Raw genomic sequence first — 25,687 nt, forward strand, 5'->3', positions numbered from 1 at the left:
TTAATAAATAGTAAAGGAATTCAAATAAGTTCTTTCGGGGTTTTGAAAATAAAGCAGTCTCAAAATAGCATGCCTTGTCTTCCATGGGAGCTCTAAGGTTAAGCACAGTACCATAGGCAGGATTGGAAACTGCAGTCACAGACCCAAAGAGACTTGCAAGAGGAACTGGACAGCATTCCATTATTCCCAAGCCTAGCACATGTTCCCAACCCAATGATATGCGGTGATTACATCTTTATTGAGTAGACAACTTTTCTCAATACCATCTTCAGGTTAAATTATTTAGTGCAGATGAATTCTAGTTTAAGTGAATGCTGCAGCAAATGATAATTATTTTTACAAGTATGCCTATTTTGATTTTAAAAGTATGTTCTCATCTCAGAGATTGGCTTTTAAGACTAGAAACCCGCCCCCCCCCCAAATTTAATGGATTTCACATCATGCATCTCAATCCCACTCATCTCCCCGTCCCTTTCCATCCACCATGTACCCTTGCAACCCCTCCTTCAAGGATAAAACAAAATAAATGCCCTGGTGGCTTAGGTGTGAGTCAGAGGACATGAGCAGGAGAACCTGCCCTCCCCTTGCTGTTTCCTACACAGGGTGAGCTAGCCGGGGCAGTGCTGGAGAGCTCACCCTGGTGTTGAGGATGAAGGAGAACTGGTGGGCTGATGAATCCAGCAACCACTTGGACCCAGAATCAGGGCTATGTGTTGGTCCATCCCATCATCCACCCCATCTATGATCTGCTGGAGCACTTGAAGGGGCTGGTCCTGCAGACCCAAAGTTGCAGGGTTTCCTTGACACAGGATATCTAAGAGGAGCCCCAGTGAGGGCCAGTACTGATGATGTAGCAAAATCCAGAGGCCTTGAACCAGCCCAATGACCCTTTGCAATGAACACTTGCAGTAATCATATATAGATAAAGGGTTTACTGAGTGACTCACTGTGTCATAGTACAGCTTCCACAACGAGATTTACTTTTCTTTAAAACTCTTTCCAGAGCAACGTTAGCAGGTGTAACTGAAAAGCCTCTTATGAAGAAAAACCAACCAACGGCTCTACCCTCATATGACAGTGCTGAAATCATCTCAGTTTTTTGTTTAGCAAACTAAGCTAAATGCCAAGCTAACTTACACCTTAGTATGAATACTTCACAAGCAGGGGTATAAATTATCCTAGAATAATGTAGTTTTTACACTTCAATGTTACACAGGCTTATTTTTAATGTATAACTTAGGTTAACAAGACACCTACCCTATCCAAAGCCTTTGAATTTCTAGCTAGTAACCCTAGTTTTCAAATACCTTTTCATTTCTTCTTCTTCTTCTTTTTTTATTTTGAGACGAGGTCTACATAGCCCTGGCTGGCCTAAAACTTTCTATAGACCAGGTTGGCCTCAAACTCAGACACTAGCTCTGTCTCCCAAGTGCTGGGATTAAAGGTGTGTGCCACCACACCTGCTACATATTTTTTTTGTTACAAACTGTGATCATCACAGAATTTAAAGCTACCCCCTCTCTATTTAGCAAGGCTGTGGAGTGGCTTGGAGACAGGGCTGTACAGCTGACATCTTCTCTCCCTCTACACCAGTCTCAGCACTTGCAAGGCCAAGAAGCTGAAGGTTTGCCGCAGAGCCGTCTCCAGCGGAGCCCCATGCTTGATCCAAACGTATTTCAACTAGTGTGGCAACGTCGGCAAGACTCGCCCTTTACCTAATGGCCATTTTCAGAAAAGGTAAGCACTCCACACAGCACAAAAATCTCCCACTGTGCTTCAGATGCTGTGAATTTGTTACGTCAAGGAAATATAAATGTTCACTATTGAACTATTAAAATAGAATTGAACCTGGGTGGTGGGCACACACCTTTAGTGCCAGCACTCTGGAGGCAGAAACAGGCGGGTCCCCGAGTTCCAGGCTAGCCTGGTCTACACAGCAAGTTCCAGGATAGCTAGCACTACACAGAGAATCATCTCAAAAAACTAGTCTCCACCCATCCATCCCCCCAAAAGGCCAAAAACCAAACCAAAAACAAAGCAAAAAAAAAAAAAAAAAAAGGATCAAGGTGTAGCAAGAAGGTCTTATTAATAGAAACAAACCTGGAGCTGGGTATTGGGGTGAACGCTGGAAGATCAGAGAAACAGAACAAGCCACAGCCACCTCGCCTTGCCAATTCCTCAGCTGATCCTGTTTCCTTAGAATGGAAGCCTCTGAGTCCTCATTCAAAGTAGATCTCAGCTGAACTGCTGCTTAACCAGCCAAATGCTTAACCAGCCAAAAGCTTCTAGTTTCTGATCCTCACACCTTATATACCTTTCTGCTTTCTGTCATCACTCCCTGGGATTAAAGGCTCACTTTCTGGGATTAAAGGCGTGTGTCACCATGCTTGGCTGTATCCAGGTAGATCTCTGCCTCTGGAATGCTAGGATTAAAGGTGTGAGAGCCACCATTTTCTAGCCTCTGTATCTAGTGGCTGTTCTGTCTCTGACCCCAGATAAGTTTATTAGGGTGCACAATATTTTAGGGAACACAATACCACTGTTTCCTTTAAAAATTAGAACACAAAATGGAGTCTAAAGAACTTAAAAAATAACTATTATTTTTTCCGCGTATGGGTATTTTGGCTGCATGTATGTCTGTATATTACATGCGTGCCTCTAACCCACAAAGGCCTGAAGAGGGCACTGGATCCCTTCAAACAGGAAATACAGATAGTTGTGAGCTGGAAGTGAGTACTGACAACCAAACCCCTGCCCACTACAAGATCAGGAAGTGCTCTTAACTGCTGAGCCATTTTGATAATAGATTTCCCCCCTCACATAACACATCCTGACTACTATTTCCCCTCCCTCTACTCCTCCCAGTTCTTTCCCACCTCCCCTCCCATCCAGATCCACTCCCTTTCTGTCTCTCATCAGAAAACAAACATGATTCTAAGGGGTAATAGTAAAATACAGTAAGATGAAGTGGAAACCATCTCATCAAAGTCGGACAAGGCAAATCGACAAAACACGGAGCCTCAAGAGAAGACACAAGAATCAGAGGCCCACTCATTCACATACTCAGGAGTCCCATAAAAATACTAAATTGAAAGCTATACTATATACGAAGAGGACCTGATGAAGATCTGTAGAGGCCCTGCGATTGCTGTTTCAGTTTCCATGAATTCACATGAGCTTTGCTCATATTGATTTAGAGGGCCTTGTTTTCTGGGTGCCCTCCATCACCTCTGGCTCTTGTACTCTTTCAGCTTCTAATTCTGAAGGGTCCCCTGAACCCTAAGGAGAGGGGTTTGATGGTAATATCCCATTTAGGGCTCAGTGTTCCAAGGTCTCTCACTTTCTGCATATTGTCTGGCTGTGGGTCTCTGTATGTGTTCCCACCTGCTGCCGGAGGAAGTGTCTCTGATGATGGCTGAGCAAAGCACTGATCTATGAGTACAGCAATGTGTCATTAGGAGTAATTTTATTGCTACACTTTTCTTGGTTCGCTTTAAATATTTAGTTTTACCCTAAGTCCCTGGGCTATCTAGTTTCAGGTTCTTGGTCACTCTAAGAGCGTCAGGGATGGGTTGCATCTTGTGGAGTGAGCATTAAGTCAGATATTGGTTGGTTACTCCCAGAAGTTTTGTGCCACCACTGCAGATCAAACAATTTGTGGCAGTGCTGGCGTTTACCTGTGTTAGCCTGCAGAGTACCTTCCTACACCAAAGACACCAGAATGTAAGGGTGAAGGCCCTATATGTGCGGGCACCAGCCTGACTTCTCCACGTTCACTGAGTTGTACAGGTGCTGCCTTCAGCAACGGGGCCTTGCTGTCAGTTTGGGGAGAGGGAACTACACTCTTGGGAACAGCCTATGCTGTGTGGGGATTCCAGTGGATCTCTTTAGCCAACAGCTCTATTAGATGTAACCCAATCCCAGGACTGGAAGTATCATGTGGTGACAGGACATGTCCAGTCTCCTTCATTATTTGATGATTTCATTTAAATTGCCTTCATATGTGTATATACTTCAGGAAGCTTCTGCTGTATTGTTTCCATACTATCCCTCAAATGGCCCAAATTTTATGTCTTTCCCCATATTTCCTCACCCCTCTCTCCACTTCTCCCTTGAGCCTACCATTCCAGATCCCACCCAGCTTTCAATAACTATTCTATTTCTCTTTCCTAATGAGAACTATCTGTTGTCACCCCCCCCCACTCCCCACTCCAGTCCTTTACTCTACCTCTAATCTCTGTGGTTCATTAGGTTGTAGCTTGCTTATCACTGACTTACAAGTGAATGCATACCACATTTGTCTTTCTGGGTCTAGGACACCTTACTCAGGATGATTTTTCCATTTACAAGTAAATTTACTTTTTTTTAATGGTAGAGTAATACTCCATTATGTAAATGTATCACATTTTCTTTATCTCATCTTCTGTTGAGTGACGTCTAGGTGGTTTCCAATTTCTGGCTATTATGAATAGAGCGGCAATGAACATGGTTGAGAAAGTGTCTCTGTGACACTCCTTTTGCTATATGTCCAGGAGTGGTATAGGTGAACTCAAAGTAGTACTGACTTACATTTCCTGATGGCTAAGGATGTAGAACATTTAAGTGTTTCTCAGCTAACTGGGTTTCTTATTTTGAAGATTATATTTAAGTATGTACTCCACTTTTTTTTTTTTTTTTTTTTTTTTTTGATTTTTCGAGACAGGGTTTCTCTGTGTAGCTTTGCGCCTTTCCTGGGACTCACTCGGTAGCCCAGGCTGGCCTTGAACTCACAGAGATCCGCCTGCCTCTGCCTCCCGAGTGCTGGGATTAAAGGCGTGCGCCACCACCGCCCGGCTGTACTCCACTTTTTAATTGGGTTATTTGGTATCTTGATGTTTTTGTTTTTGTTTTTAAGTTCTTTATATATTTTGGATATTAGCCCTGTACCAGATGTGTTTGGTGACAATCTCTTCTCATTCTTCAGGCTATTGGTTTGTCGGTATGATAATGTCCTTTGTTGTGCAGGAGCTTCTCACTTTGAAGAGGTTCCATTTATTAATTGTGGACCTTGGTTCCTGTGCTAATGCTGTTCTGTTCAGAAAGTCTTTTCCTGTGCCAATGAGTTCAAGGCTATTCCCCATTTTCTCTTCTATCAGGTTCAGTGTATCTGCTTTTATATTGAGATCTTTGATCCATCCAGACTTGAGTTTTCAAGGTGACAGATATGGATCTATTTGGATTCTTCCTGTGGACATCCAGTTTGACCAGCACCATTTGTTGAAGATACTGTCTGTTGTGAAATATTAAACTATGTAAAGGTGTATTACATTTGTTTATGCTGCATTTGTTTAAAGATTTAAGGATGTGTGTTTAATTATGCAAAGATGTATTGCATTTGTTTTACCTTGCCTGCCTAAGGTACCTGATTGGTCTAGTAAAGAGCTAAATGGCCACTAGCTAGACAGAGAAAGACAGATGGGGCTGGCAGGCAGAGAGAATAAATAGGAGAGAAAGAACAAGAGAAGGAAGGAGGAGAGAATGAGGAGGAACAGAGGGACACATTTGGGGCTAACCAGATAGTCAGTAGCCAGCCAGACACAGAGAGAGGCAGTGAAGGTAAGATAAAGAGAAGGAAGGTAAAAAGCCCCATGGCAAAAGATAGATGAAGAGAAATGAGATAATTTAGGTTAAAAGAGCTATCCAGAAACAAGCCTAAGCTAGACCGAGCATTCAAAACTGAAAATAAATCTCCATGTCATGATTTGGGAGGGGGTTGGTGACCCCAAAAGAAAAAAACTTGGTACACCTATCTTTTTCAGTGTGCATTTCTGACTTCCTTATCAAAAAATCAGGTGTCCATATGCAAGTAGATTTATGTCTGGGTCTTCAATTTGATTCCATTGATCAACAAGTCTGTTTTTATGCCAATACCACTGTTTTAATTACTATAGCTCTGTAGTACAACTTGGAACTGGAGATAGTGATACCTCCAGTATTTCATTTATTATTCAGGATTGTTTTGGCTAACTTGTTTTTTTTTTTGTTTTTTGTTTTGTTTTTGTGTGTTTCCATATGAAGCTGAAAACTATCCTTTTAAGATCTGTGAAGAATTGTGTTGGAATTTTGATGGGATTGCATTGACTCTTTGATGATTGCGTTTTCTACTATATTAATCCTACCAACCCTAAGATCCATAAGCATGAGAGATCTCTGCATCTTCAAAATCTTAAAGTTTTTATCATACAAGTCTTTCACTTGTGGTTAGTTACCCCAAGATATTTTATATTATGTCAGGCTACTCAGAAAGGTATTGTTTCCCTGACTTCTTTCTCAGTCTTTCCTTTGTCTACAGAAAGTCTGATTTTTGTGAGTTAATTTTGTATCCAGATACTTTGCTGAAAGTGTTCATCAGCTGTAGGAGTTCCCCAATGGAATTTTTAGGGTCACTTATGTATATTATCATATCATTGCCAATAAAGATACTTTGACTTCTTCCTTCCCAATTTGTATTCCCTTTAACTCCTTTAGATGTTTTATTGCTCTTGCTATGACTTCAAGTACTATATTGAATAGATATGGAGAGAGTGGAAACCTTGTCTTGTTCCCAATTTTATTGGAATTGCATTGAGTTTCAATTTTCTTGTATCTTTTGAGAATTGCTTTGTGTCTGAGTATTCAGTCAAATTTGGAGAAAGTTCCATGAAGTGTACTAAAGAAGGTGTTCTCTTTTGTGTTTGGATGAAATGTTCTGTAAATATCTGTTAGTTCCATTTGGTTTATAACATGTTAGCTCCAGCATTTCTGTTCAGTTTTTGTCTGGATGACCTGTTTATTGGTGAGAATGGGATATTGAAGTCTCCCAATATCAGCATGTAAGCATGAATATATGATTAAAGTTGTAGCAGTTTTTCTTTTATGAACTGGGTACCCTTGTGTTTGATGCATAGATAATTTGATGAGTATGGAGTATCCTTCCCTATCTCTCTTCTGGTTAGTTTTGGTTTGAGGTCTATTTTGTCAGATAATTAAAATGGCCATATTAGCTTACTTCTTAGGTCTATTTGTGTGGAGTATCTTTTTCTAACCCTTTACCGAGGTGATGTCTATCCTTGATGTTAAGGTGTTTCTTGAATGTAGCAGAAAGATGGATCAATCCTGTTTCTACACCCATTCTGTCAGTTTGTTTTGAAACCACCGACGTTAAGAGATATCAATGAGCAAGGTTTGTCAATCCCTGCTATTTTGTTGTTGCGTGTGTGTTGAGTGCTTGTGCATGCATTCACCTCTCCTCTCTTCTGATCTACTTCTTAGGGATTCTTTATTCCCTGTGTTCTCTTGGGTGTGGTTAGCCTCTTTAGATTGGAGTTTTCCTTCTAGTGCCTTCTGTAGGGCTCAATTTGTAGATAGATATGGTTTAAATGGCTTTATCATGGAATATCCTATTTTCTCCATCTATAGTGATTGAAAGTTTTACTGGGCTACTGACTGTGGTCTCCTAGAGATTGTGGCACATCTATACAGGCTGTTCTGGCTTTCAGAGTCTCCACTGGCAACTGAGGTGTAATTGTAATAGGTCTGCTTTTATATGTTAAGTGGCCTTTTTCCCTTGTAGCTTTAATATTCTTTCTTTGTTCTGTACATTTAGTGTTTCAACTATTACATGGTAAGATGACTTTTTTTTCTGGTCCACTCTATTTTGCTTTCTCTATGCTTCCTGTACCTTGATAGGCATCTCTTTTATTAGGTTAGGGAATTTTTCTTTTATGATTTTGTTAAAAATATTTTCTGTACCTCTGACTTGGTTTTTTTTTTTTTCCTTCCTCTATACCTGTTATTTTTAGATTTGGGCTTTCCATAGTGTCCCAGATTTCCTGGATGTTTTGTACCAGGTGTTTTTTTAGATTTAACATTTTTTTTGAAGAAGGTAATCTATTTTTTTTTTTTATCATATCTTCAAGGCCTGAGAGTCTCTCTTCCACCTCCCGCATTCTGTTGTTGAGGCGACCCTAAAATTTCCCTCTTCAGATTTCCCTTAGTTTGGGTTTTCTTTTTTTTTTTTTTTTTTTTTTTTGGTTTTTCGAGACAGGGTTTCTTTGTGTAGCTTTGCGCCTTTCCTGGAACTCACTTGGTAGACCAGGCTGGCCTCGAACTCACAGAGATCCGCCTGCCTCTGCCTCCCAAGTGCTGGGATTAAAGGCGTGCGCCACCACCGCCCGGCAGTTTGGGTTTTCTTTATTGACTCTATTTTCACTTTCAGGTCTTAAATGGCTCATTTACTTTCATTATTTGTGTTTATATAGCCCTTAAGGATTTTTTTCCTTTCCTCTTTAAGGACCTCTATCATATTCATAAAGGCTGTTTTAGGGTCTTTTTCTTGTGCTTCAGCTACACTGGAATACTCAGGGCCTGCTGTGGTGGGGTTGCTGGGCTCTGGGGGAGACACACTGTCTTGGCTTGATCTGATTGATCATGTTTTTATGCTGGCATCTAAGCATCTAGGTTTGGGAACACTGTAATTCTAGGCGCTGATATTTGTTTGGTCTTACCTTTGTTGGGTGAGTATTTATGGTGATATTTTATTTGTGCTGAAATGTGATTTTATTTGTATGTTAATAAAGTTGCCTGGGGGTCAGAGCTAATAGCAAGCCATAGCAGAAGCCGGGAGGTGGTGGTGCGATCACATGGCAGGCAGAGTCTGTGTGTTCAAGGACATGGCCAGCTTGGAGACACATGCCTTTAATCTCAATACCAACCATAGAAGATCTGGAGGTCTGTATAGACAGGCAGTGATGAGGAGATCATGTGGTTGGGTTTACAACCAATGAGAAGGCAGAACAGAAAGTTAATAAAAGACAGACACACAAGAAGTAGGTCTCTTTCTCAGGGGAAGGAGGGCAGCGGCAGCAAGTGGTAAGAAAGCAATTTTAGTCTCAGCTCTCAGCTACTGCTCTGACCTCTTGGGCTTTTAACTCTGCATTTGGCTCTGTGTTTCTTATTTAATAAAACCGTTTAGAATTACATCTACAGGTGTTTTGTTCCTTGGTTTCTGTTGCTCTCCTGGTTCATAGGGGAGTGTGGTGGCTGTGTGGTGCTTGGCAGAGAGTTCTTATGGGATCCTGATAGGTGTGTCCACTGGGGGTTCCTGGTGAAATGCGTTTCTGGGTATTGGGTGGTGACACTCAGGAATGGGGATGGGATAGGAGGAAGGAAAGTGGGTGTTCCACCAGGATCTGCTTAGTCCCCTGGAAATGGGGGAGAGTAAGAGGAGGAAAGCAGAAAGTCTGCTACAGAACGAGATGTGAGAAGGGGTGACTGGACTAGGAGGAGAGGTGAAGCCCTGCAGTCAGCCTATCTGCTTTTCTGAGCAAATGGCCTGCAGTCCCCAGAGAGTGCCCGTTGGGAGTATGGATTGAGATGAAGCGATGAGTGCGGTGACGGAACATTAGAGAGAAACGTCTGGGTGATTCACTGGAGATGGGGTGCAGAGAAAGGGGAAGTTGAGGCAGGTGGTCTGCTGCTTTTGTTTGTTTTTCTACTTTTAGTTACTTAATCACATTTATGCCACAGTCTTCTAATTAAAAGTCCAACTTGGGAATTCTTAGGTCTTGTGAAGATGAGGGGAAAAAAGAAATCAGAGAACCAATCGTGCCACTTACAATTTTCACAATGATGAAAATCTTGAAAATAATATCCAGTGGCCTTGATTGTCTGAAATCCAAACTTGAGGCGAATACAGAAAAGAAAACCAGCTTAGAGAATGCACATCCACACAGCCTTTGCTCCTTCACTGTCCTGAGTTCACACTGGGCACATTTTGCAGCATTACAGTGCTGAATGTTCAGTCATCACAGCAAGAGCAACCTGGACTCTAGTGAGGCCAACAGAGTATTAGTCCTGTAATACAGTGCCAAACTTTGTGAGTCATTAAAAACATGGACGAAGTAAAAGTAGCTCAACCATTTCGTTTTACTAAGATAAAATTTAAAATTTTTACACTCAAAAGTTAATGCTAGAATGGGTTAAGCTGAGTATTTGTGCCAACACTTGACCACATGAGATTAAGAACAAAGCATTTGTAAATAAAAAGGTATTTGTGGCAGAATTTCATTAATTCTACCGATTCAGCAAAGGGATTCAAAAGCTCTGTTACACAGGAAGAAAACTCAGAATTTTTTTAGCGACAAAAACAACAGCCAGAAGGTAGTTAATAAAGCACAACAGCCAGCAGAGCAACAAGAATAAGAATCCCAAGAACTCAGCTGCACACTAGAAAGCCCTAAGGCATCTTTACTGACCATACTACAACATTTCAACGTGACAAACTGGATTTAAAAGATGTGAACTTAAAAGTATAAGGCCCATGTCTTTATAAACAGACAAAATTTAGAGAATATACTTAATGTAGTAACACTGGAAGATCCAATATTATGTTTGGGGCTATTTTTTTGTCCTATAGATATATGTATAAATCTAGTATGTAGAAAATATACAGACACGCCAGTTAATTAAACTTTGGAAGTAATGCATCAAGTGGAGCAAGAATTCTTCTAAACATCTAACATTTAGGAAATGTTCCTGTGTGTTATCATCAAAGAACACCAAAACACAGGATAAGCACAGCTTAGGACAGAATGTGTTTTAATCAGCATCATTCCTTATTTATTTTTATCTCTATTTTAAATGTGAAGAAGCTGATCCAAGTTACTGAAGGAAAAAAAAAGAAGCTAATCTAAGTTACTGGATAAGATTCACTAAGGAAATGAACTTCATGATAAAAAAAAAAAATGTGGGTTTTTTTTGGGGGGGGGGGGCAGGGAGAGTGGTAGGAAAAGTTTATTACATGCCCTGATCACATTCATTACTGACAGAAGCTGAAGTCAGAACTCAAGCAGGGCCCATGGAGGAATGCTGCTTACTGGCTTGCTCTCTTTACTTTGTCATAAAACCCAGACCACCTGCCCAGGGATGGCACCACCCACAGTGGCCTGGGACCGCCCACATCAATCATTAATCATTAATCATAGAAATGACCCACAGATTTGCCTACCAACAAATCTGATGTAAGTATTTTCTCAGTGGAGTTCTTTCTTCTAATGACTCTAGCTTGAGTCATGCTGACAAAACCTACCAAGCACACTTTAAGGGAATTGCTTAGCTCACTACTCCACATCCTTGGACTGTAACAGACACTGTATATAACCATTTATCATATATAGTAAAACTTGGGCTATAACAAGTACGATAAACATTTTCTTCTTTTAAAAATATAAAATAAGTATAGCCACCATGATTAAAATTATTTAGAGCTTAGAAATTCTTTGTTTCTGGAATTTTCTTTTAATTAAAATTTTTCCACACAATATATTTTGAGCATGTTCTTTCACCTCTCTACACTCCTCCTTTATTTCCCCCATCTCGCTATCCACCCAACTTTTATGTTCTTTTTCTCTCAAAACAATGAAAATGAAACCTACAGAAACAGGTATTAGGTAAAATTAATTACACGTGTAATCTTTACATTAAAAAACACTGTGTATGGTGTGTGTGTGTGTGTGTGTGTGTGTGTGTGCATGCAAGTGTCCACTGTGCATGTGGGGGGGAGGGTCCGAGGGCATTCCTGGGAGCTGGCTCTCTTCTGCCACCTTTTGGGATCCAGAGATCAAATCAAGTTGTCAGGCTTGCTCTCACCTTTCTACTCACTGAGCATTCTAGCCAGACCAGCAACAAATCTAGACCAGAGACAGAAAATACCCTAGAGACCTTTTCAGCCAATTGATAGAAGTACCAAGTTTCACTTAAACACAGTTATTAACCCTTACCTAAAGTACCCAAGGAATAGCATTCCCTACCTCATAAGATAGCCTCTTTTAAGGAGATATTGGGGATACTAGAGAATGTTAGTGCTACTGCTTATTAAAAGCATATATTCAAATATATAGCTACCACATGTATATATAAGGTCACATGAAGAATCCATAGATTGTATACTAATATACTGAGAAAGAACTACTCCTGGTGGCATGTTTATTACCTTTACTTTATATATGTTTGTGTTAAAAAAAAAATCAGTCTTTCTTGTTTATTACCATTTAGAACTTTGTTTTAAAGTTGTAACAATCTTTCCCTTCTTTTTTGTGTCTTTAATACAGTTGTATTAAGAAATATATTAAGCTGGGCACGGTGGTGGTCACTGTTTTTTTTTTTTTTTTTTTTTTAAGATTTATTTATTTATTATGTATACAGAAGATGGTGCCAGATCTCATTACAGATGGTTGTGAGCCACCATGTGGTTGCTGGGAATTGAACTCAGGACCTCTAGAAGAGCAGTCAGTGCTCTTAACCTCTGAGCCATCTCTCCAGCCCATGGTCACTGTTAATTCTAGTACTACCGAGGAAGAGGCAATGGATCTCCATGAGTTTGAAGACAGCTTGGTTTATATAGAAAGTTCTAGGCCAGTCATACATAGTGAGACCAGGTATCAAAATCAACCAACCTACCAACAGAAAATTATTAAACCGTTAAGCAGAGTATCTATTACTTACTGATTTGTCATAGCTACTTATAATTTTAACAATGGTGACCACGAACTGACAGATTCCTACACAAGGTGTTATTCTAATTTCTAAATGGTTCACTTAAGATTATGTTTGTTTGTAGTTTCAAGATGTGCATATATACATGCTTACCAAGTTTGTGGATAAAATGGGAAATAGTACTTGTTTTCAGTGTCCCTCCCTGCTACTGCCTCCTTTTAACTAATACAATAATAAAGAATTTACAGTGTTTCTAGCTTACATAATGAAGGGTTGCTTTTGGACAGCACAGTTTTCCTCCAACTACTGATTTTATTAATGAAAATTTAGGAAACATTGAAGTATCCAGTGCCTGGACACGACATAACCAGAGGAACAATATACTCAAACACTATACTACAGATAGTCTTTGACTTAAAATGGTCGATTTAAGGTTTTTAACTCTATGATGGGATGGAAGCGGTATGGAGTCAGGAGGATCTAGGAGAACTTGACATTTGTTTCTGCCCAAGCCAGTGATGTGCAGCCTGACTCTTTTGTGATGCCGGGCACAATGGTTCTTCATCCGCTCTGTGGCCATGGGTGAAATAAGTGGTACTTCACAGCGCTTGGTGCGAAGTGTAGTGTGGGTTAAGTGTATCAAGTGTAATGTCCATATAGGCTATTGTCAGTTTTATGATGGACTGATTGGGATGTACTTCCATTGCCAGTCAGAAAGCATCTGTGTTAACAGCTGGACAACTGAGCAAAAATATTTAGTGTTTTTGCAAGTGTTAAAAAAAATAGGAAAAAATTAGTAAAATAAAATATCACTAATTAAAGATCTGAGCTCCTCATTTAAAACTCGAGTCGTATCCAGGAAAAGGAGATACCACCACATTCCCTCAAGCTGAATGCCAAATCCTTAACAAGCTTTCTATAGGCAGAACTATCAAATTAATATTCAGGTTATTTTGGAGGACTATATAATGAGTATTTTTGTTTGTTTGCCACATTAAAAATGGTTGATTTTTAAAAATGTTAAGTGACTTTTAGTAAATAAAAGTTTTTCTGTCATATTCAAATAGGGTTCTATACATTATCACTCAAACATTTCTGGCTCAGCGATACACATTTTATAACCCAGACACTCTATGCTTACCAGTCTGGATATAAAAAGTTCTAATTGCTTCAATTATAGGTAAAAATAAGAATAGCCCATAGCTTAAAAATGTAGTCCTAAGCTAGTCTAAACTTTTAAACTAATAAACAGTTCGTCAAATGGTATGAGGATGCTTCCACTGAGCAAATGCACTCATAGCACAGACATCTTCCTTATGTTTAGGAAATGGTTTTGTTCTTTATTTTTTAAACTGAAACCTTGATGTACTGACAGTTTCATGATAAAAACAAGTATTTGAATGAATATACTGCATAGCGTCATTGCATTTTAAAACTAATAATTCAAAAATGTTATCATCGGGGCCTATGTTGAGTTGTTTGTGATCAGTTTCAATACTATCTTATCTTAATATTTTAAAAAAAATTATGCAGCTAAAAACATCTTATGGATAAAGCTTAAGTTATTAGGCTCAAAGAAACAATTAATTCATTTTTTTCTTCCACAGGAGAAGTGAGATGTTTATTACTCATATTCTACTCACAAATTAGCACAAGAGTATGCACTAAGCAGCTTCCTCAGGAGATGACAATTCCTAGTTTAGATGCAGAAATGTGTCTATCGTATCTAAAGCTGCGTCACGAAATGCTCTCCCACTTGGCATTCTTCCATTTTCTTGAGTTGATTCCCAATTGAAGTTTAAAAGAGAACATGAACAGTTGACCAATGATGTCTTACTATAATTCAGATACCTGTGTAATCTAGCTAAACTCCAGTTAGAAACTAAAAACTGGATTTTACCCAGACTCTGTTCTGTTTCTGTTCATGTTTAGGATCCTTCAAAGGGATTCAGTGAAGGTGAAAGAAAATAGAAATTACTGACCATATGAAAGCTGCCAACTGTTCTTCTGTAAATTCAGTATAAAAAAAAAAACCCTACATATTCAATATACAATGTAAAACTTAAAATACCCTACAAAACAAATCACAGAAAGACCTCTGTTAATGCAAGGACATTTCTATGAAATTGGAGCATCCCACTCACATAACATTGTACATAGATAAAGAGAAATGAGCCATTCTTCAACACAGAAGTACTATGAAAACTGACTATTATTGCATGGATGGATGTTCCTATAACAAACAACCACAGGCTATGTGAAAGTGTGTCATCTGTTGCTAGTCCTAAAAATGCCATATCGGGAAAACAAATTGTTTTACAGACTAATGTTTAAAATGAGCTATTTCCAGTTACTCTGAACTGTTATTTTAAAGCTGTTTTATTGAAGCGTTTTAATTCCAAATAAATATGGTAACTAGAATAAACTAATTTCCATCTAAAAGCAATGTTTATTTAGAACTACTCCTGGTATTTAAAGTCATAAACATGAGCCCACCTTAACAATGCTTCATTTTAAAATGTCCACAGCAAGAAATTTTAAACTATTCTGTCCATTTGATTTTTAGGGTTAAATATTAACATTGGCAACCTTCAAAGCCTAGTTCCAATCTGTACCTCAGGCCATTCTGTAATTTTCAAACATTGTAAAGTCAATTCTTAATTTTATGCACCACTTACGAATCTGTTCAGTTTTCAAGTATCTGTCATATAGTATAGTAGAAATTATTTAAAGTTTCCCCCACAGAGAAAGCAAGTTTTCAGTTTTGTTTACCATTCTCATTGCTATAGTTCATCAGCATGCCACAAAAGACAGTCAAGAGCTTCTCACTGGCCGGGTCTGTTCTACTGCACAGTGACCTTAAATGGGCAACTACAATCTGGGCACCACCTGCTTGGTCAACTGCACCTCTGCCCTCATCTGTAAAACAAAGAGTCAAATTAAAAATAAAATAAAAGAAAGAAAGGTACCTTACAATTTCAAATACAAAACACAACACTCTTTGTTAGTCTTTATTTAATAATTCGAAAATAAACCCAAGCAGGGTGACTGAATGTCTTGTTGAAAACCAGACAAAAGGAAAACAAAACAAAGAACCATGAACATGGGAGTGGGATGGGGCCGAGACAATCGCTTTTTAAGAGGAAAATAGTGTCTCCTCACTGGCCTAAAAACAGGAGCTTAAGGAACCTCTGAGTGTCCATTTGATGGTGAGAAAATCCACGGCCCTCTTTCACAATGAAATTGTTAAGATTTTTTAAAAAGCAGGAATAAAATGCTTCTCTTCTGAAGGGACAAGTCTCCTGAGGAAGAGAGCCCAGGGCCTCACACATACAAGGCATGTGACAGCCTCCCAAGTACTATTAATTGGTGAACGTGTTTGTTCCTTAACTTGGAAAACAATAAATATATCTTCCTATGAGTGTTTTTCAGAGTCTGCTGTCAAGGAACAGTGAATGGAACACAGTACAGTTGCACTACGCAGTTACTAAACACTAGTGCTAGGGTCTAGCAGCGTTTTCTGTCATCTACAAACATCCTTTTCACTCTTGACTTGTGCTCTATTTTTCCATATCTCCTCTCCTAGCTTACACCATTATATCTCAACTTTTAAGTGATGGTCAAGTGATGGTCAAAAATACTTGTGAACCTACAATACACAAATGCCATTCAGCTGCCGGAACGTGTGAACAGCGTTAGAATACTTTCCAACCCTTGAATACAGGAATGGAAGGAGTGAAAAGGGGTATATACCTTTTAAAATCTGACCTCAGCCGGGCGGTGGTGGCGCACGCCTTTGATCCCAGCACTCGGGAGGCAGAGGCAGGCGGATCTCTGTGAGTTCGAGGCCAGCCTGGGCTACCAAGTGAGTACCAGGAAAAGGCGCAAAGCTACACAGAGAAACCCTGTCTCAAAAAAAAAAAAAAAAAAATCTGACCTCTTCATATAAAAAGACAGTCTATAGAATAGTGCTGTCCAACAGAATCATGATGGTAACATATAAAAGCCACATGTGTAAGTTACCAGAAGCCACATTAAAGAGTAAAATAAGGCGAGGAATACATTTCAATATGATTGTATTCAACCAAATGTCTAAACTATTACTACTGTAACAAACAATCAGTGTTATTAGTGAAATTTTTATGTTCTCCATAATAAATCTTCCAAATCCAATAGTATTTTACCCTGGAGATACTTCTCAATTAAAACTAACCACACTTCAATAGTTCAAGAGCTAAACTGGTGACCGGATGCCATAATGGATAACTCAGCTATATGAACAGAAGGGTAAGTACAAGGAACACCTCACAAAGGAGCTACTGCTAAGACGCTCCTAAATGCAAAACGTTCAGTTTTCTACTAATAAAAGCCCCGGACTAGGCCATTTATTTCTATGTGATGCTCAGTCATCTTATGATATGGAACTTTATACATATTTTCTTTTGGCATAGACCTATACGCACTTATAACACACTAATTTCTTAATTAAAAAAATTAAGGAAATAGGTTAAATGAAAATGATTTCATTTATTTAGCTTCATAACATGTCCTAATAGTTATACTGTTATACAGATGCACAACAATGCCCTATGCCCTATGTTAAACAGCTAAGACTACAAAAAAATTATATACTTCTATAGTAGGGTAACCAGTCAGAGAAAATGGCTGAGATGTTGTACTCTTAGAAATTTAAGTTCCAGGGATAGGAGATTGCTCAGTGGATAAAATATTCATGCAGTTTGAGGCCTGGATTTAGATTTCCCAGAACCCACACAAATGTTGGATGGGCATAGCAGCCTACCTGTAATTCCAGCACTCAGAAGGTAGGGACAGGGGATTCCCCAGGACCAGCCGGCTACCTACACTAGCCATATAGGTCAGCCCTGGGTACAAGTGAGAGATCCCGCCTCAATGAATAAGGTAGAGAGCAATAGGAGAAGATACCCAATATCAACCTCAGGCCTCCCCACGAACACATCACATACCTGTACACAGACACTCAGACAAACATACATACACACATCCCTTTACTTTCCAGCCTGGTCTGGCACACACCTGTAACGTAGCACTTAGGAGGTTGAGGCTACTCCAAGTTCTAGACAGCCTGCCCCACAGATCAAGACCCTGTCTTAAAACAAAAAGCCAATATAATTTCCAGTAACAAAAAATACGTAAGAATGAGTCAATATGCATGTGATGGTATTTTAGAAAATGAATACTTACAGTTAACAATCTAAATATTCACTATATGGATATACAGCATGCATATCCCAACCTAAAGTTTACATGACTCAAATAGAATTTGATGTCAGTTGCTGAATAGATGTGAGCTTTCAAAATATAAATTGTGAATGCCAAAGAAATCTTAAAAAATACCTAGAATAAACCTCAGTTTCTTAGTACACAAAGCTATGTTGAGCCCATTTAATTAATCTTGAGACAGGGTCTCACTCTGTAGCTCAGGCTGGTGGGAAGCTCACTCTATATCCAACTTTGGCCTTGAAATCCTATCAATATTCTTCTATCAGCTACCTAGCTGCTGGTATTCCATGTGAGTTACCAAGCTCAATTGTGGTCTGTTAAATCAGCTCCCTATCAACAGAACCCATCAGGGTTAAAAACTTACTCAAAAGCTCTTTCAGGGTGGCACTTACAACCTTTCCTTACAGCCCATGTCCATGCCTCTGTGATTTCTACAACACTAGACACATTCTCTACAGAGACCCCTGTGGTAACTCTCGGCTAGGACTTGGGTAGACAGCCTTTACTACCACTCCTGTCCTCCAGCAGTCTCTGCAGACTTACTCTGAATCCTGCTGCAGCCTGATCAAAGTCCTGGATACAAGGGACATACCTCAACATAATAAAGACAACCTACAGCAAGCTCATAACATCATCTTAAATGGAGAGAAATTCAAAGAATTTCCACTAAAATCAGGAACAGGACAAGGCTGTCCACTCTCTCCATCATACCTATTCAATATAGTACTTGAAGTCTTAGCTAGAGCAGTAAGACAACTGAAGGAGACCAAGGGGATACAAATAGGAAAGGAAGAAGTCAATGTATCTTTACTTACAGACAATAAAATTCTATATATAAAAGACCCTAAAGATTCTATTAGGAAACTCCTACAGCTGGTCAACATTTTCAGCAATGTAGCAGGATACAAAATTAATACAGAAATCAGTAACCTCCCTATACACAAATGACAGTCATGGAGGAAGAAACCAGGGAAACTACAGTACCTTTCACAAGAGCCTCAAAAATGTATCTTTAGATAGTGCTAACCAAGCAAGAGAAGGACTTGTATAATAAAAAATTTCAAGACACTGAATAAAGAAACTGAAGACACCAGAAAATGGAAAGGCCTCCTCCCATGCTTAGGAATTGCAAGGATCACTACTGTGAGAAATATCCATCCTAACAAAACCAACTGATAGGTTCAATGCAATCCCCAACAAAATTCTTCACAGAAATTAAAAAAACAAAAACAAACAAACAAACAAAACAACTCAATTTTATACAGAAACACAAAAAACTCAGGCTAGCTAAAACACTCCTCAATAATGAAAGAACTTTTGTGCCTGCTTGTATCTGAAGGGAAATAGTGGAGGAGTGGTAGATGGAGCTGGTGTCGGGGGAGGGCGGAACTGAGGTACTTGCTCATCCATGTTCATGCCTGGCCTACCTTTTTAATTTTTATTTATTTTTCTTTACAATAGATCCCGACCCTAGCTTCCCCTCCCTCCACTCTTCCTAGCCCCCCCCACACACACACACACATCTTCCCCCAGAAAACGGCAGACCTCCCAGGGACATCAACTCAACATGGCGCAAGAAGATACAGTAAGACTGGGCAAAACCCTCACACTACGACTGGGAGAAGCAGTCCAGTAGGAGGAAAAGGGTCCAACCAAAAAGCAGGCAAGAGTCAGAGAGCCCGACTCCCACTGTCAGGAGGCCCCCAAAACACAAAGCTAAACATCACAGCGTGTATGCAGAGGACTGAGCTCAGACTGTCAAGCTCTGTGACTGTCCATGAGTCCTGCTTAGTGGATTCCACAGGTAGTGCTCTTCCCGTGTCCTCAACCCCTCTAGCTCCCACAGTTCCTCTTCCCCTTCTTCTACAGGGTTCCCCAAGCTCCAAGGAGAGGGACCTGATGGAGACCTCCACCCTGGGCTCTCTCCGCTTCATATCTGGCCATGGGTCTCTGCGGCCACTCCCACCTGCTGCTAGGGGAAGCCCCTCTGACCACACCTGGACTAGGCACTGACCTATGAATGGAGCAGAACACCATTAGGAATCATTTCATTGACTTTTCTGAGAGGGCAGGCAGTCATGTTTGGTTATACCCAAGGCTTCTAGGTTATCCAGCCTCCAGTTCCTGGCCATCTAGGCAGTGTTGGGCATGGGCTCCCTCTAATTTGTGGTGTGGATGTCCACTCCCACAAGCTCAGAGCCATCATTGCCCCAGCACATCTTGCACACAGGACAGATAGTAGGTCAAAGGTTTTGTGGCTGGGTTGGTATCCCAGTCCCTCCACTGGAAGCCTTGCCTGGTTACAGCCTGTTTTTAATAGCTCCAAAGTGGAAACAACATAGATGTCCATCAACTGAGGAATGGATGTGGTACATTTACACAATGAAGTTTTACTCAGCCATTTAAAAAGTGAAATTCACAGATACATGGATGGATCTAGAAAAGAAAAATCATCCTGAATGAGTAAACCAGATACTGCCCCCCCCAACAACAACAAATACTGCATGTTTTCTCTAATATGTGGATGGTAAGTTTTAAGCTTTCCATATGTGTGCTACAATCTGAATAACCACAGAGGTTAGGTACCAAGTAACAGATTAGCAGGTAGGAGAGGATCTTCCAAAGATGGAGAAAAAGAATATAGTGTTATAAAAAGATAAGGGGAAACCAGAATTGCAGGATAAAAAGGGGAGGGGGATGAGAGAGCAGGTTAAAGGAGAGCATATGGGGAGAGACAACTAACACCAAAGGACTTAAAAAAAAACCAAAGAAGTCTACTGAAAAAGCTTCCTATAATAAAATATATATTTGATTTATGGTGAAAGAGAAGTCACCATGTAATGGGGAAACACAATGTCCCAACCAGATGTCTTATGCCAACAGTTAAACCTCTAGTACCAGGAATGGATTATATATATCTAGTGGAGCTGTTGGCCAAAGGGATCCCATGGAACACCCCAGACATCACAGGCTATTGCCAAGTCTATTTATTGCTCTCCACAACCTATGGTAGGCCCTATTGCCGAAGACAACACTTAACTTACTTATGTCTTTCAACATGGAGAAGTCAAGTGGTGACTGACTAGAAGCTTCACACCTTTTGACTACCATTCATGGTGCTGGAAAGGACTCCACACAATGGAAGGAGAAAGGTTATTGTCACTACCTCCCAGCTACAATCCCTGCTACCTACAACAGCCACCTCTCTGCAGGCCACACTGGTGCAGTGGTGGTACAAATGTTATGTGATGAGCCAACCACTTCTGGATAGGATTTAAGGCTGCTTCATGAGATGGAACCCACACCTGATATTGCCAGAGTGGCCAAGACCCTAGACTAGACAGATCATGTACCTAGGGGAAAACCCAATACTATTGTTCTGCTAAAGGAGTAATAAAATGACTCCCACTGACATATTGCTGTACCCATATATCAGTGCCTTACTCAACCCTCACGAGAGAAGCTTCTTGAAGTTGATAGGAATTAACAAAGGAACCCACAGTAGACAATATGCCAAGAGTGAGAAACTTAGAAGCACTCAGTCCTCAATGGGATGTCTTTATCCTTCCCTCTAGGCTCAAAGATCCATGCAGAAGAGGATGTGGAAAGATTGTAAGAGGCAGAAGTAGTGGATGACTCCAAGGAAACAGTGTCTTCCAGACACAACAGTATATATGAACTCAGAGACTGCAGCAGCACGCATATGACCTGTACAAATTCAAGTTAGATGAGGTCCCATACTTAACCAAGAAGCTATTTGCAACTCATATCTCTGGGAAATGGATAATCAGTGTGCTCTAATGGAGTGTCCCTGGGTATATCAACCCCACCCCAGGGCAGGCCAGTTCAGGAGCAGCTGATCAACACAAAATGAACTCCATATGTTTTTATGAGATTTTCTGCTTTATTTTGTTTTGGTGTGTGTGTGTGTGTAAACACACACACATTATGTATGTATGTATGTATATACACATATATGAACATAGGAAAGAAATATATATTTATATATACATAGAAAGTCTCTGTGTGTATATATTAAGAGGGGAGAGGGAGAGAGAGAATGGAGTTTGGTAGCTACGAAGCTGGGGAGGATCTGGGAAAAGGTGGGGAGGGAAAATATGATCAAAATATAGTGTACAATTTTTTAAAATTTACTCAACCATTTTTGTAATATAATAACTAAGATTCTGAGTATGATCAGAAGGTCATTATGTAAGACTCAGCATAAAGCTGCTTTCTTTCCTTTCCCCTCCATTCCTGTCTTGTTCTTGTGTTTAAGTTATGTACACATAGCTCCTTTCTCAGAAACTACTCAGAATACAAACTTGATTTGTGCATTAAAAGTTTCGCTATCAGTCTGAGAGGAAAATATAAAACACATATTACAAGAGTTGCTATTTTATCATTAGTAACATCTAACTTGTGCAGCATTTTGAGGTGTTAACTATAGAAATGTAATTTACATCTTAATTTTTAATAATTATAAGACATATAGCCACAGGAAGAACCCACCAACACTTCTAAGGCTTACCTCATTCTTTAGTAATGGCGTGCCATAGAATATAGTTTCCAGTCCCCAAGTCACCTTTTTTTTCATACTAATAGTGTCTAAGAGCAAAATGTACTTCCAATACCTTTCTGTAGCCCACAGCAAGAAACAATGAAATCTGAATGTCATGATTATGTCTCACAGATGTTGGGGAAAGCTTCCAAGTTGGCACTTTATTTTCAAGTATGAGTAATACAATTAAATTCAAGAAAATAATAAAAAGCAAGCTCTGGGTCTAACTACTGTGGTGTTATTACACACACTTACTTCTGTGTTTTCCAACATGCTGTATGCTGAATGCATCCTTGGCTTTCAGTATGTTTAAACAACCAATGGGACCACTGGCCAGGAGCTGACAAATTATCATTTACTTTGCAGACAGAGGATGAGAAGACAGAGAAAGAGGAGGAGGAAAGAAAAACTTCTGAAAGCTGATTTTCTTTATGCTCTTACTACCACATATTTCATTCTTTCATTTTACAAACAGAAAAAGAAATATAATTAATGAGCTATCAGTTGATCCCACTAGTTTTCTACATGCTGCCTGGGACTCAGCAAACCACAGTTTTTCTTTGTTCAGAGAGGCACATTCAGGTTATTTATTTATTAGAAATGGTTCCCTTTGTTTCCATTCTCCATTTCACCTCTCTTGTCCCCTACTATAACAGACTGAGGATACTTACATCTTTATTCTATCAGTTATAGAACATGGCTATTTTTCATGAGTAGTATGGCTTCCCATGTTTCACTTATTTCACATAGTATAAGTCTTCAGGGTTCACTGACAAAGGCAGCTGATATTGACAGTGACTCATAAATCTTGATGACTGGTTAATATTCTTGTGAATAAAATATGGACTTACTGTATGTACCCTGCACAAAGAATTAAATATTACACTATACCTACTCTGGGATATACACTGTATTAAAGATCATGGCTGGTGCCTAATGGCATCAGTCAGTCTTTGACCTCATGCTATTTGGGTCATCCAGTTTTCAAACCAAACATGTGAATTATGTTTGACTTTTTGTTTTTGACTATACCAAGTAAACAGATGAGAACTAGAGGCACCAAATTAAAAAACTCTAGGCTTATGATCAAGTGAACATTGTAACTGCAGTGATGATTATAATAAAGCAGAACAGAAAATTCTAAGTCTATAAGAAATAAACAGTAAAAACTATTCAGTCTAAAAAGCTTTCATCTGAATTTTGTTTTAAATTACTCAGAAAAAATAAAATTACTGAGAAAGTGTGTGTATAAGGTCATATTGATCCTATTACCTCGTTCTCAATGAAGTTTCAGCAAATAAAAAGCATGTCTGTGCCCATATGTATGTGGAATCATATACCCTTGGGTATAGAGACCAGGATCAGTCTTGGAGTGTGCATCTTGTTCTCTTGAGAGGCTCTCACTGGGATCTGGTGCTCACCAACTAGGCTAGGCTGGTATATTAGTTACTTTCCCATAGTCGCAACAAAAGAGCATGAACTTAGAGAAAGAAGAGTTTATATGAGTTTCCATTTCCAGAGGGAAAAGAGTCCACTGTGATGACAGCAGGTAAGTATGGCAGCAGGCAGGCCTGGTGACTGGAGCTGCTGAGAGCTCCCATCTCCAGCAGGAAATCGAGATTGCAGAGAAGCAGGGAATGGCACATGGCTTTTGAAGCCTCAGAACCTGCCCTTAGCAACATACTTCCTCCAGCAAGGCCACGCCTCCTAACCTCCAACACCCATCCAAACTACTCCACCATGGGGGACCAAGTATTCAAATGCCCAGGACTGTGGGAACATCTCATTCAAACCACCACAGCCAGATAGCCAACAAGCCTCAGGGATGTCCTGTGTGCACCTCCCAGTGTTGGGATTACAGGACAACACTACCATGAGGCTTTTTACATGTGTGCTTGTATGGCAATCGCTTTTCAAACACAACTATCTCCCTAGCTCCAGAGATTTTCTTTCACACATTCAGTGTCTCGTGTCTGTAAATGCACTGCCTTATTCACTCTGAGAGGGGTAATGACACTAACTCTGTATACGCTGTGTGTGTATATTTCCACACACCAAAGGTGACAGGGGACACAAGTCCCTGAAGTCACCAAGCCAGAATAAAAGCTAAGCACAGAGAAGCTGCGTGCAAATATCTGAGTCTGAGTATTTTTCAGAGCTAAGAACATGGTGATTGGTAAATTAAGGAATCATACTTTTTGCTTTTATTTTAACTTGTACTTGGCTTAAAGAAGTTACCATGATTAAATATCACCAAATGGAATTTGGAAAAGTCTGAACGCTAATTCAATGTTCTCTTATTAAGTATCTTTTTGAAGAAGTATTTTCCTTGCCCATTTAATTTAGAAAAGTTGAAAGCACTTTATTGTTAGTGATTCTGAGGTAGCACAGGCTGCAAGCCTCTTGTCTCAGCGTTCTCAATCCCGGAACTACAGGCATGTGCCACCAAGCCTGGTGGTCACAGTGTAACAGTACTGTGTAATTTTCAGCATCAATTGAGAAGACATTTTAAGAGTCATTTCTGCAGAGTTATCTCTTCCCTTTCTCAAGAAATCTTTTTGGGACATGCAATATGAAGTCATCCAACAGCAGTCTAAAATGCACAAAAGCACCAAGTTGATCAACACATTATTTCACAAATAATTAGTTCAGAGCTTAAAGTAACAAAGCACAATAACACAGTTTTTAGATTCATATGCAAATCCAGTTGGGTGCAGTGGAAGGTAAGCATAGTCCAGGTGACAGAGGAGACAAGAGGTAGGGCTAGGCAAGCCACAACACAAACACTTCCTACTTCACAGAGAAAACAGTCACGAGGAGAACAGTCTTTACTTTCTACTACCATCTACTGCTAGACCTGGGGTTAACTATTTCAAGTTCAGTAATAGTTAACAGTAAATAAAAGAAAGTAAACAGAAGGAAAGACATTTCAGTCAAGGGGAATTTTAAGTATGTCATAAACTAAGGTCTCTGAAGAACTGAAGAAAACACTGGAAATCATAAGATTACTCCTCATTGTCAAAAAGGGCATTTTTTTTCTTTGCTAAGACTCAAAATGTTAAGAATTTCAGTAAGAATTTAACATTAGAAAAATTGTTATCACTAAGGTAATGATTTATAAAATAATTAAAATGCAGTCTCCATGAGTTGATAAGCTTGCCTGTGAGCAAGATTTCAACATCTGTCAGTTTCCTGGTCTGGGTAGGAAGCGGGAGGAGGTTACACTGAGTTGCCACTAGCTACGATGCTTCTTGCTCCTTTTTTTCCACACTGTGTCTACTATGGTCTATGTACAGAAAGAACCTACTGTGTGTTGTGTCTGGTAATGGGAAACAAACCCTCAAATCTTGC

General features: G+C 39.7%; 1 protein-coding gene across 6 annotated transcripts in view; it reads right to left on the reverse strand.

The window, feature by feature from the left end:
* Rap1gds1 (Rap1 GTPase-GDP dissociation stimulator 1) overlaps window positions 1-25,687 on the reverse strand; it is a 138,394-nt gene that overhangs the window by 36,530 nt on the left and 76,177 nt on the right. For 4 of the 6 annotated variants that reach the window (XR_013052392.1, XM_076575056.1, XM_076575057.1 and 1 more), the window contains one exon: window positions 15,286-15,432. The exons of the other annotated variants lie outside the window; for them this stretch is intronic. Coding sequence is in view for 3 of the 4 variants with exons in the window: in XM_076575056.1 (XP_076431171.1) it covers window positions 15,286-15,432 (147 nt within the window). In the remaining variant the exon portion in view is untranslated. The remainder of the gene's footprint in view (window positions 1-15,285; window positions 15,433-25,687) is intronic. 6 annotated transcript variants of the gene reach the window in all.

Source organism: Peromyscus maniculatus, chromosome 6 (assembly GCF_049852395.1).
Source record: "Peromyscus maniculatus bairdii isolate BWxNUB_F1_BW_parent chromosome 6, HU_Pman_BW_mat_3.1, whole genome shotgun sequence".
Lineage (NCBI taxonomy): Eukaryota > Metazoa > Chordata > Mammalia > Rodentia > Cricetidae > Peromyscus > Peromyscus maniculatus.